The sequence below is a fragment of the Mustela nigripes genome, chromosome 13 (genome assembly GCF_022355385.1).
Source record: "Mustela nigripes isolate SB6536 chromosome 13, MUSNIG.SB6536, whole genome shotgun sequence".
In the NCBI taxonomy this organism is placed as follows: domain Eukaryota; kingdom Metazoa; phylum Chordata; class Mammalia; order Carnivora; family Mustelidae; genus Mustela; species Mustela nigripes.
Window position 1 is genome coordinate 96,994,519 of NC_081569.1, and position 14,121 is coordinate 97,008,639.

The window sequence follows — 14,121 nt, forward strand, 5'->3', positions numbered from 1 at the left end:
TTATCATTCTTTCTGTCATCCAGGCTTCACACACTGTCACCTTGGACTTATCCTTACTCAGTAGCCTCAACACCCTTGATGGCCAGGCACTGGGATTTGTAGTTTTTGTGACAGCATGGCCTTGGCAGATCTTAGGTATTCAATAAAATATGTTGCTAGGTTAGCTGAATAAATAAATGGATAATGTTACAGATTAAGGAGGAATGGGAAATCCTATTACTATGATACTTTCTCTGTGTAATCTCTATTCCCAGTGCCACTGTGCTAGCCCTGGTCTTCATCACTTCCTACCCAGGCCTTTCTCCAGCATTTCCCCCATAAACTGTTCTGGATGAACTTCTAGATTACCTATCTCACATTCCCATTTAAAATCTTCCAAAAGTGTTCTTCCCATCATTTTCAGGATCAAGTCTAAAAATAGGTAGCTTCTGATAATCAGTTCTCCACTTTTGATCCAAGTTTACTTTGTCAGTCTTATCATCTACCAGTTCACAAACATGAATTTTCTTCCCCTCTCACCTCAGTCTACTTACCATTTCCCCAAAGCACTATGCATATTACTTCCAAATCCCTGCCCTGCTTTGTTCATGCTAATTCTCCTTGAAATCTTTGACCTTATTATCTTCATTTACCTACATCCTGATATATCTTCATGGTATACTTCTGATGGCATTCTCAACACACTTGGACTCACAGCCGTTTCTTACTCTTGAACTACTGTATCCCTATTTGTATGGCTTTTTCCTGAATCCAGGACTCAAAAACTCCTTAAAGGCACAAACTTTATTATATTTTACCTCTTTGTACTCAGTATCTAGCATAGTGCTGTGTCCTCAGAGAGTTCGCTGAAACTGTTTAATAACTATCTTTTTCAAGCAAAAGGGTTTATTATCCATTCCACTCTAGAGTCTCTTCAAGGACTGTGTTACTAGCTTTATATAGCCTTCTTACCCTATAGTGATTATCTCAGTTGTCCCTTTCCTTCTGCTTCTGCCTTTCTGTTTGCCTCCTGAGACCTTCTATGTTAAAAAAAAAAAAAAAAAAAAAAAAAAAAAAAAGTCTTCTCTATTAAATGAAACTTTCCTAATCATTTTGAAGTATTCCTGCTTATTCCTGCCAATATTATCCTAGAACCAGCCTATTTAATGCACATATTTATGTAACAAAGGGTCTGTCTCATGTTACTTGACCTATCTCACTGACTGTAGCGACAAATTAGGGACCTAAAACAGAAAAACCTATTAGAGCTGAATATTAAGAACTAAACAAGTTTTATGCTAAATCTTGGTAATTTTAATAAGGGAGGTCTTTAGAACCTCTAAGTTACCTATCGTAACTGAATCATCAGTAACCAAAAATAAAAATTTACATGCTTTCCAGTTAGATAACACAAATTTGTTTACCTTCTTTCCTTGGCTGACAAATGTCTCCGACTCTGTAACTTACTGTCACTCTATTAAAACAAAACAAAAAACACAAGCAAATATAAAAAATAACATCACTGCTATTAATCTTCCAGAAAGTAAAATTAAAAATAAAAAATGATTTAATGAGAAAGACATGATATTCTTCACAAAACTTTGAAAATAGCTTACCATATTAGAAGATTCATCTTTTGAAGCCAATTTCTGAAGGGACCTATGAGAATAAGCAGAAAGAGGCATCTACTAGCCTATAAAAGGCATTCATTTACAAAGTCCGCAAACATTCCCATATCACACCCTTAATTACTGGCAATCTAAAAATCTTCACACCTGATAAAATTTTTAAGAACGATATTGCTCGTCTCACACTTTTAAATAAATTCTTAAATAGCGGACATGTATTGAACACTTACAACGTGCCAGGCACTGCCCAATGCTTTATATAATCTTCACCAAAACCCTATGGGGGGTCAGTAATATGCCATTTTCACAGAGGAAGAAACTGAAGCTCAGACACAGAGTAACTTGCTCAGGCACATACCCTAAGACTCAATTCTGGCCTGATTCCTAAGCTCTTCTTAACTATCTTAGTGATAAAGCTTGTAAAACAATGATATTCTTTACTTGGTGATCAGTAAGACTTTAAAGATTAAAATGCTTCAAATTTTTTATGGAATTTCCTTACATTATCAGCATTTATACTCATATACTTGTTTCTATTTTGACCTACTTTGGCCACTTTTACGTTTACTGTATTTTTCTACCTGGGTCCTGGAAATTTCTTTAGTGAAATCTATCCCCCAATCAAATGGTAAAAACATAGTAAGACTATAGGACAATAGAAGGTAAAAGTACTAAAGTCAACCTTGGTATTGTTTTAGAAGGATTATTTCTTCTATCATTGCCAGCTATAAAATAACCGTTTTTAATTACCTTTGGGATTGAAGGTGGGACAAGTCAATGGTAGTATCAGGATAATTTAATGTCTCTTCCTCTTCATCCTTCATTTCACCAACAGGTTCCTGATCTTTTGCTATATCTTCAGATTCTCCTTCATCGTCAGAGCTTTCTTCCTGAATTAGTTCATCATTTAGCTCATCCCCACCACTCTGAATAGTGATATCCTCTTGGTCAACCTGAGTCATAAGTTCTACTTCCACAGGAGTTTCGTGTGATTCCTCTTTATCTTCTTCACTGCTACTGTCACCTCCATCTGCAGAGTTATCGTAAACAAAGTCAGAGTGATACCAACATAACAAAGCTAGGTGATTACCTTAAAAACTTCAAAAAGGCATTCTGTTGACTCCGTTTCTCCAAAAGATCAAAAAAAAAAAAAAAAAGCCTGATCATCTCTAAAGGACAGTCAGACAAAAGGATACTCTTGTATCATGAACTGGTTGGAATAAATGCTCTCCAAGACACTTAATAAAGTTCTTGGACATTGCAACCATTTCTTCAATGAAAACTTTAACTTTTCTTGGTTAGGTATTTCCAAAAAGGAAGACAAGAGAAGTAATTCTGTAAGTTCTGCTGCTGTTATTGTAACTTGCACATGAGAAGTGAAATGAAACGATACATGTAATACAACTGGCACACAGAAGGTGGTCACACTTTCGCAAAAGAAACACCGTTTAGTAGTAAAATATTCTTTAGTTGCTTCCCCTATAAAAGGAGATGCCATCACCATCTGACAAAGATGGTTCTGAGAATTCCATTAAAAAATAATGTAAATAGAGAACTTTGTACAGTGTCAGGAACATGGTGAAAATTTTTAAAAATCTTGTAATGCAACAGTAGTTATAAACGAAACAATGCAATATTAGTCCTAAAAAGGAATAACCCTATGAGAATAACTGTAAAAATAATAGAGGGGGTACGTTCCCTCGTTCTTTTATGTAGGTGAGTAAATTCATTCCAGCAACCACAGCTTGAAGCCAATGTATTATTAAATCAAGCCAAATTCTCATGTGAGAAATTACACTTGTTATAAACTCATCTTTGTATCACTTCTGATACTTAAATCCAAAAGTAAATGCTCATTTGTAAGTAACTGAGCTCTATCTCTGCTGAACACATTTATGTTTGACCCATTAAATACTAAAGTTTTACTTCATATATTTACGTTTGTTACAGATCTAATTAAATACTTCATAGTTCACTAGAACAAGTATATTTAACATTTCCCAAAACTAAATTCAGTAAAATTGAACAGCAAGTTGTATTTTGACATTTCAATGATCCCAAAGTCAATATGATCTTCTAAGATCTTAGAAGATAAACTAGACAACAGGGAGCACTATAAACTACTTCATTAAAATCTGTAAACTACCTAGTTGATCCATGTCTTCCGATATGAGTTCACTTGCACAACTTGCCAGTGTTTCCATGTCTTCATCCTGCACTCTGACTTTTCGTTCACCTCGATGTCTCCAAACACAAGACTCATCTACCTATGGAAATAGTTCTTTTTCACTGACAGAACTTTAGGTAAGACTCATGAAAATCAGAAAAAAAAAAATAACAAAGAAACTGAGGAATACCTTAAAGAGGAAACTAAACCCCATCATTAGATATGAGGGAGGAAGGAAATTCTTTTTTCCTATAAAAGACAATAAACATAAATGTTAAAAATCCTTTTTTCCATTTTATGTTTGCAAATCACCTGACACTGGTGATGATATTTAATTTGTATTGTATCTGTCATGAAGGAACATTTTGCATTCACAGAATTTGGTATTATGTATAGGAATAAGAATTAAGAAAGAAAAAATATGAATACTTGCTCTCATCTTTGAGTTAGTCAAGCCCTGAATGATCTGTTTTTAGAAAAAAGGTCATGCTATACATTTTTACCCTTATAACTTTATGTGAAAGCACATTCTCATCAAGAAAAGTACATATGAAGATAACATGACAAACGCTAAATTTGCCACAGCAAGCACAAAATATTCCTTATTTCATAACAAATTTCATATATGAAATAAAGATATTTCATATATGAAATCAGAATAGTCTGTTTTGAAAATATTATTAGCAATGGTCCTCAAACCATCTCCATAATCCACCAACAAGTCATTACCTCTTATCATGAAGCTTCCTGTTGTCAAATATTCTCCAGTTGGTGCTGTTTTAGACACCTGAGGAACACATTATACTGTTGTCATAAGAAATATATTTTTAAAATTTTCACTCAATAACGTCATAGACAAGTAAACAGCACTGTCTCCTAAAAAGTTTATAATTTAGTATAAAAATTCTCAATGCTAAATATCTCTTCAAGGCAGATATACCTTTGGCAGTAACAGAAAAGAAATAATGAAGGATACACTACACCAATAATTTTCAAATGCCATGGGTTAGAGTCAGACCTTGTCCACATGTTTCCTCTAGTTTGAGATATAATGAGAAAAATAAGGACAGTTTAATAAGCTTATATCATAAAGCTATATTTACTAAAACTGTATTTATTTATTTTTTAAAGATTTTATTTATTTATTTGACAGAGAGATCACAAGTAGGCAGAGAGGCAGGCAGAGAGAGAGGAGGAAGCAGGCTCCCCACTGAGCAGAAAGCCCGATACGGGGCTCGATCCCAGGACCCCAGGATCATGACCTGAGCGGAAGGCAGAGGCTTTAATGCACTGAGCCACCCAGGCGCCCCTAAAACTGTATTTATTAAATAAAATCCTTTCCTGAGGTACTGTTGTTGGGGTACTTAAATAACCTTTCATTTTAGGAAATATAGATGAGAGTAGATTTTTTAAAAAATATATTCTAATTTGGCAAAATGAGATAATTGCACAATATTTTAAAATTTTCACATTATCAGGGCGCCTGGGTGGCTCAGTCAGTTAAGCGTCTGCCTTTGGCTCAGGTCATAATTCCACGGTCCTGGAATTGAGCCCCACATTGGGCTCCCTGCTCAGTGGGGAGCCTGCCACTCCCCCTGCTTGTGCATGCTCTATGTGTCAAATAAATAAAATCTTTAAAAAATAAAAAAATGAAATTTTATATTATCTGTGAAACCCCCAGATCTGAGAGTATCTTTGTCATAAATACTGGAGGGGTTAAAAGCACACTAATTTCAACCTTAAAAAACCAGTTCAAATGCACTTTGGTGGCTCAGTCATTAAGTATCTGCCTTCAGCTCAGTTCATGATCCCAGAGTCCTAGGATCAAGCCCCACATCAGGCTCCCTGCTCAGCAAGAAGCCTGCTTCTCCCTCTCCCACTCCCCCTGCTTGTGTTCCCTCTCTCGCTCTCTGTCACATAAATAAAATCTTTTCAAAAATTCAATAAAACAATTAAAGCCACTTATAGCAGTACTGAGGCAGAAAATATCATCTCAGAAGTGATACTAATTTCCTGAAAACACAATATCACAGCACAGCAGACAATAATGAATATAAATAGATGTAAAATGAAACTATGGTAGGATAATAATACTGAATTCTTTATCTTACTGCATAGCTTTAGGACCTTGTAAAAGTACATTGTTATCAACTTTAATTATTGAAAATGTGAAACAGCGATGTGAAGTCAAAATTGGAGTTAAAGTATCATCAAATAAAATGGCATTTAAGAAGGAGAATAACTAAAACACCAGATATAGCTATTTTTTGGGAAGGGCAAAGAGAGATCAAAAAATTCCAACAAAGATGAAGAGCAGAAAGATCTTTTAGGTCAGTACGCCAGTCATAACTGAAACACTAATCATATCTGTGTAACTGCATGAATCATTCGCTCTCTTCATTTAGGTGTCTTCTCACATCTTACTTTTCCCTGATGCTTCATTCAAAATGGTAGCCCTTATCACTCTCTACTGCCTACTCAGCTTTAAGAAAAAATTTTCACAGCATTTGTTACCAGACATTGTTTATGTATTCTTCCCCAGCACCAAAATGTCAGCTGTTCACAAAATCACCTGTTCATGTCTATACCCTCAAAATTTGGAACACAATAGCTTTTTTATTTCTTGTATTTTGGGGGCCCAATGTGGGACCTGAACCCAGGACCCTGAGATCAAGACCTGGGCTGAGATCAAGAGTCAGACGCTTAACCTACTAAGCCACCCACGTGTCCTGGTACACAGTAGCTCTTAATAAATTAAGAAAAAGGACCACAGCCCTTATTACCTGATGATGGTACACCCACCAAGCACTAGTGATCACTCGTGCATCCCAAGCAGCGCTGTAGCAAAGTGCCATTGTGCCTGCTTCAGTCAAGGTCCGAGGGGGAATTGGTTCTCCTGTAGGAACAACACTGCAATGCTTCAGTACCCACATACAGACTTTATACACAGCAACATATGAAAATTACATGCAGCATGACAGATCTGATTCTCTTACATCTTAAATAATGATACATTTAAATTTCAATATTACATGAAGTTACTGTTTTTTATTAACAATGTATTTACAGTATCACTCACCATCAGGGAAATGCAAATCAAAACCATAAGTTATTATCACTTTACACCTGTTAGGATGGCTAAAATAAAAAAACACAAGAAACAACAAGTTTTGGCGAGGACATGGAGAAAAAGGAAGCCTTGTGCACTGTTGGTGGAATACAAACTGGGGCAGCCACCATGGAGAACAGTATGGAGGTCCCTCAAAAAACTAATAGAACTACGCTATGATCTAGGAATCACACTACTGGGTATTTACCCAAAGGATATGAAGACACTAATTTGGAGGGATATATGCACCCCATGTTTCTGCAGCATTACTTACAACAGTCAAATTATAGAAGCAGCCCAAGCGTCTGTCAAAAGATGAATGGATAAAGAGTCCACACAGTGGAATATTATTCAACCATGAAAAAGAATGAAATCTTACCATTTGCAACAACAGCATGGATGCATCTAAAAAATGTAATGCTAAGAAAAATAAGCCAGAGAAAGACAAATACCATCTGATCTCACTCATATGTGGAATTTAAGAAACAAAACAAACAAACAAAAAAAGAGACAAACCAAAAAACAAACTCTTAACTAGAGAACAAACATGATTATCAGAGGGGAGTCGGGTAGGTGGATGGGTGAAAGAGGTGAAAAGGATTAAGAATACACTTATCTTACTGAGCACTAATGAGTAATACACAGAATTGTTGAATCACTAATTGTACACCTGAAACTTACATAAAACTCTATGTTAGCTATAATGGTATTAAAGTAAGATAAAAAATAAATAACAACAAAAACATATTTACAAAGCAGGCTTTCAATTGTTCTAACATATCAGAGAAGAAATGCCCTCTCACTTATACTAATAAGTGAGATAGAATTCATTCCAGATAGAATTTCATTCCAGATAGAATTTCATTCCAGATAGAATTCAGAAGTCTATTCAAAGTCTGAAGACTTCCAGAATTTGTACAAATCACCTAAATCATCAAAATGAAAAGCATATTAATAATATATCCCTAGTTAATTTCAAATATCTTTTAATGGGATATCATTCACATACCATATTTGCCCTTTTAAAGTATATAATCCAGTGGGTTTTTGTATATTCATAAACCTATATAACCATTACCACTAATTCCAGAACATTTTCATCATCCCCAAGGAAATCCTATATCCATTAATAGTCATTCTCCACTTTCCCAGCCCCTGACAATCACAAATATACTCTGTCTCTATGGATTTGCTTATTTTGGAATTTCATGTTGATGGAATCAAATGTGTCTGGCTTCTTTCACTTAGCATCATGTGTTCAAGGTTCTTCCTTGTTAATTACCAGTGTCTCTTTAAGACTGAATAATATTCCATTATATCAATATACTACATCTTGATTAGTCATCAACTGATGAACACGTAGGTTGTTTCCATTTTATGGCTATTATAAATAATGCTGTGAAGTATATCTGCAAACAAATTTAGTATGTCCGTCCACAGACCTAGGAGTGGAACTGCTAGGTCACATGGTAAATTTGATGTTCGATGTTTTGAGGAACCACCAAACTCTATTCTATAGCAGCTGCATCATGTTCCATTCCCACCAGCAGCATAGCAAGCGTTCCAATCTCTATATCCTCACCAACACTTGTTTTGCCCATTTTTTCATTGTAACTATTCTACTGGGTGTGAAGTGGTATCTCAGTGTGGTTTTTATTTGCATTTCCCTAATGATGAACGATGCCAAAGCTCTTATCATGTGCCTGTTAGCCATTCTTATATCTTTGGAGAAATAACCTATTTGGATGCTTTGTCATTTTTAAATTGTTTCTGGTTTTTTTTTGTTTTTTTTTTTTTTTTCCTTTCTAGTGTTGAGACTTAAGAGTTTTTTGGATACTGGTTCTTTACCGGATTAATGACTTGCCAATATTTTCTCTCATTCTGTTGGTTGTCTTTTTATTTTCTTGATAGTGTCCTTTGAACTAAGGTGTTTCAGTCCAATTTACCTGTTTGTTGCTTATGCTTTTGATGTCTTATCTAAGAAATGACTTTCTGATTCACTATGAAATTTATGCCTCATTTTCTTCTAACAGTTTTATAGTTTTAGCTTTTAGGTTTAGGTTTTTGATGTATTTAAGTTAATTTTTATAAATGATGTGAAGCAGTGATCTAAGTTTTATTCTTCTGTATATGGATATTAACTGACCAACCACCATTTGTTGACAAGATTACTCTATCCCCACTGAAGGCTTTCATACACTTGTCCAAAGTCAATGGACTATAAATGAGGAATCTCAATTCTCTTCAGTGATCTATTTGTCCATCCTCATACCAATACTTCACTATCTGTATTACTGTTGCTTTGTAGGAGGTTTTGAAATCAGGAAGTGGGAGTCTTCCAATTTTGTTCTTCATTTTTAGAAATGATTTGGCTGACCTGGGTCCTTTGCATTTCTGTGTGAGTTTTAGAATCAACTTATCCATCTCTGCAAAAAAAAAGTCAGCTGGAATTCTGAGGCATTACATCAGATCTATAGATTAATATGCAAAGTACTGTCATCAGAAAACATTAGGACTTCCAATCCTTACACTAGAAGTTTTTCCATTTATTTGTCTTCTTTAATTTCTTTCAATGATGCTTTATAGTTTGGGGTGTATGTCTTATATTTCTTTTTGGTAAATTTATTAAATATTTTATTCTTTTTAATGCTATTATAAATGAATGTTTTATTAATTTACTTTAGTACTGTTCACTGCAAGTATATAAAAATACAACTGACTTGAGGTGCCTATGTGGCTCAGTTGGTTAAACATCTGACTCTTGGTTCAGTTCAAGTCTTGATCTTACTGGTTGTGAGATGGAGCCCAGCTTAGGCTTACATAACACTCTATGTGTTACGAGTTGGTTTGGAGATTCTCTTTCTCTGCCTGTCCCCCAACTCGTGTGTGTGCAATCTCTCTCAAAAAAATAAATTAAAAAAAAAAGAAAAAAAGAAATACAAGTGTTTTATATATAATGACCTAGTATTCCAAACATTCTAAACTTGTTTACTAATTAATAATCTTTGGTGGATTCCTTAAGGTTTTAAATATATATGATCATGCCATCTCTAAACAGGAACAGCTTTACTTGTTCTTTACCAATGTGGATATTTTTTATTTCTTTTTATTACCTAAGGGCCTACTTAGAACCTCCATACAAGGTTGAATAGAAATGACAAGAACAGACATTTTTATCTTTTTCCTGATCTTAAGGGAAAAGTTTTCAGTCTTTCACCATTAAGTCTGATGTCAGCGGTGGGTTTTTATAAATGTTCTTTTGTTTTGTTTTGATAAATGTTCTTTACCAAGATAAGGAAGCTCCCTTCTGTTAAGTTTGCTGAGTGTTTTCTATCATAAAGGGGTGTTGCATTATTGCCAAAGGCTTTTCTTGCATCGATTGAGATGATCATGTGCTTCTTGTCCTTTACTCTATTAACACTGTACTGTATCAATTTTCATACATTAAACCAACCTTGCATTCCTGGGATAAATCCCACTTGGTCATGGAGTACAATCCTTTTAATATGCTACTGAATTCGGCTTTCTAGTATTTCATTGAAGATTTTTTTGTCTATTCATAAGCAATACTAGTCTATTAATTTCCAATTCTTGTGATGTCTTTGTCTGGTTTTGTTATTAGGCTAATCCTGGTCTTATAGCATGAGTTAGGAAGTTTTCCCATCTCTTCAATTTTTTTTGGAAGTTTGTAAAAGATTTGTATTCAATCTTCTTTAAAAAAGTTTGGCAGAATTCACTAGTGAAGCTACCTGGGCCTAGAATTTTCTTTGTGAGCACGTTTTTTGTTTGGGGTCTTTTTTTTTTTTTTTTTAAGATTTTATTCATTTATTTGATAGACAGAACACAAGCAGGGGGAGCAGCAGGCGGAGAGAGAAGGAGAAGCAGGACTCTGGGATCATGATCTGAGATGAATGCAGACACTTAACTCACTGAACCACCCAGGCAACCCTAGGTTTTTGTTTTTGCTTTTTTTGTTTTTGGGGTTTTTTTAAGTTTATTTTTTTAATTATTACAGATTTTATTTATTTATTTGACAGAGAGAGATCACAAGTAGGCAGAGAGGCAGGCAGAGAGAGGGTGGGGGGAAGCAGGCTCTCTGCTGAGCAGAGAGCCGAATGCAGGGCTCAATCCCAGCAACCTGAGATCATGACCTGAGCCAAAGGCAGAGGCTTAGCCCACTGAGCCACCCAGGCACCCCACTGTTGTTGTTGTTGTTGTTGTTTTTAAATTACTATTTCAATCTCTTTACTTGTTATAGGTTTGTTTTCATTTTCTAGTTCTCCTTGAGTCAGTTTTTGGTAGTCTGTGTCTTTCTAGGAACGAGCCGGTCTCATTTAGATCATTTAATTTGTTGCTATACAATTGTATGTAGCATGCCCTCACAATCTTTTTTCCCCTCAGCAAATGCAGCTTCCAAAGGTATTTAATACATGTTCCAGATATAGACTATAGATCTAATTTTTATCACAGTGAAAAGTTCCTTCTTTGGTTCAAGAAGCCACTTATGAGAAAACAGAGTTCTGCTGTCTTACTACACATCTACCACATGGAATACCATACAATTATTTCTAAAATGGTGTTTTCTAAGAGGAAGCTAGTGAATTTTTTAAAAATCCTTTTCATTTCTGTAAAGTTGGTATTAATATTCCCCTTTGTGTTCCTAATGTTAGGAATTTGAATATTCTCTCTTTTTTTTTTTTGGTCAGTCCAGCTAAAGTTTTATTAATTTTGTTGACATTTTTCAAAGAACCAACTTTGGTTTCACTGATTTTATCTGTGATTTTATCTATTCTGTTTCACTTATTTCTGCTCTAAACTTTTTTTTTTTTTTTAATTTTATTTATTTGACACAGAGAGATCACAAGTAGGCAGAGAATGAGGGGGGAGCAGGCTCACCACTGAGCAGAAAGCCCGATATGGGGCTCAATCCCAGGATCCCAACATCACGACCCAAGCGAAAGGCAGAGGCTTAACCCACGGAACCACCCAGGCACCCCATTTCTGCTCTAAACTTTATTAGTTCTTTTCCTTACTATAGGTTATTTGCTTTTCTTTTTCTAGAGCTTATGTATACATTGTCATTTCTTAGACCTTTTCTTTTTTAAATATAAACATTACAGCTATAAACTTCTCAGTAAGCACTGTTTAAGCTGCAACTCATATCATTTTGATAAATTGTGTTTCATTTCAGTCATCTCAAAGTATTTTCTAAACACTCCCCTATCATTTTCTCTTTGACATTGGTTACTTTTGAATGTGTTTAATTTCCACACATTTGTGAATTTTTGAAATTTTCTAAATTCACTCCATTATGGTCAGAAAGATTACTCTGTATGATTTCAGTAGCTCTAAAGACTTGTCTTATAGACTATTACATGATCTAACCTAGAGCACATACCAGATGCACTTGAGCAGTCTATTATTATTAGGTGAGGATACCAGATATATGTGTTAGGTCTAGTTAACTTACAGTATTGTCAGAATCTTCTATTTCCTTGTTGATCTTACACCTAGTTATTCTCCCCATGACTGAAAGTGAGGTATTAAAGTCCTGAATTATTACTGTTAATCTATTCAACAGTTAATACTGTTGATCTACTATTGATTCGATTCTAACAGATTTTGCTTCATGGCTAATTCTAGGGCTCTGTTGTTGGGTGCATAAATGTTTATAATAGTTATGTCTTAGTGACTGGGACGCCTGAGTGGCTCAGTTGGTTGGGTGTCTGTCTTTGGCTCAGGTCATGATCCCAGGTCCTGGGACTAAGTCCTGCATCAGGCTCCTTGCTCAGCAGGGAGACTGTTTCTCCCTCTGCCTGCTACTACCCCTGCTTGTGTTGTGTGTGTTTCCCTCTCTTACTCTCTGACAAATAAATAAATAATAAAAAAACCCTTAAAATATATATAATAGTTATATCTTATTGACGAATTGACACTTTTATCATTATAAAGTGTCCTTTAAAATAACAATTAACAATTTTTGTCTTATAGTTATACTAAAAATTTTTTAAAGAAAGAAATTAAAGTTCTGAATAAAGAGAAATACATTACCTGTTGGATTCTTAATTACACAGCTAGTAGCTCCATGAAGATCAGCATGTACATAAATGTCCCCTTAAAAACAAATGAGAAATAATACTTTAAGTCCTGTTTCTTTTTTTTTTTTTAATGGGTTTAATGGGTTCAAAATCCAAAGGGTATAAGAGGGCCTATAAAGAAAAGTTCATTTCCCACCCCTAGGAGAGCTCTCACAGGCTTCCTTATAGGAAAGCAATGCTAATATGATAGATTACAAAAATGGTCAGTTCCTCTCTCCTCTGCTATCCATACCTCTTTGCTCTGTGACCCTGAAGCTTCTCTTCAAGAGGTGGAGTCACTTCCCCATCCCTTGTGTCTGGGTCTGTCCCATGATCTGCCTTGGCGGAATGTGGCCTTGGGACCAAGTGCCAATTCTCAGCCTAGCACTTAATAGTCCTTGTGTGTTTCCTATTTTTCTCACAAACTTGCTGAGTTACCATGTAAGCCAATCTAGACTAGAGGGTGAGAGACACATGGAGATGAGTTATCTTAGCAAATGTAAAGGTCCTGAGGACCATGGATGTTTGACATATATGAAGAGGAGTCAGAAGGCCAGACCACTAAGGCCAGAGTGGTAAGAAATGAGGCTGGAGAAGAAGCCAGAAGGTTTGTAAGCCACAATGATGGTTTCAAGTTATATTCTAAGTATTTGATACCAATGAATAACCAAATGAACAAACAAATGCAAAAGTCAGATCTTTCCTCTTTTTTTAAGGGAAAAAGAAAGTGCACAGTTCCTAAAAGGTAAAATGAGCAGCCACTGTTTGCCATGACAGTTTGTCTGGGATTTGAAATTCAAAGAGGAAAACTCATAGTGCTCCAAGAAAGGCTCAGCTCCCAATTAATAGAGCTACAGAAAACAAGAGACCAAGCCCTAAGCCCCATGTAATCACCTGATCCCTGTTTCTTCCGTTTCTGGTTTGGGATCTTCAGTGGACATCGAATTAGTTCTGATTATTGATTTCAGACACCCCACACTGAGGGTTCAACCACAGTGAGGTGGTGGTTATCAGCCAACAAAAATAAATGAGAAGCCTTACACTACAGGGCTTAAGTCCTGTTTCTAAATGTGAAAAAAAAAAAGTCAAGAACTTCAGCACTAAAAAATCAAGCCTTTAAAATTTTGATGTACAATAATTCAGGAGGACTGAAAGCTATTT

At 35.4% G+C, this 14,121-nt stretch overlaps 1 protein-coding gene across 1 annotated transcript in view; it reads right to left on the reverse strand.

The window, feature by feature from the left end:
* The window catches only part of NEMF (nuclear export mediator factor), a 51,376-nt gene that overhangs the window by 6,065 nt on the left and 31,190 nt on the right, over positions 1-14,121 (reverse strand). The window contains exons 18-25 of the mRNA XM_059373148.1: positions 12,935-12,997; positions 6,558-6,670; positions 4,504-4,561; positions 3,965-4,023; positions 3,754-3,874; positions 2,358-2,637; positions 1,596-1,638; positions 1,404-1,453 (exon numbers count right to left, since the gene is read on the reverse strand). Of these exons, the coding sequence (XP_059229131.1) occupies positions 1,404-1,453; positions 1,596-1,638; positions 2,358-2,637; positions 3,754-3,874; positions 3,965-4,023; positions 4,504-4,561; positions 6,558-6,670; positions 12,935-12,997 (787 nt within the window). The remainder of the gene's footprint in view (positions 1-1,403; positions 1,454-1,595; positions 1,639-2,357; positions 2,638-3,753; positions 3,875-3,964; positions 4,024-4,503; positions 4,562-6,557; positions 6,671-12,934; positions 12,998-14,121) is intronic.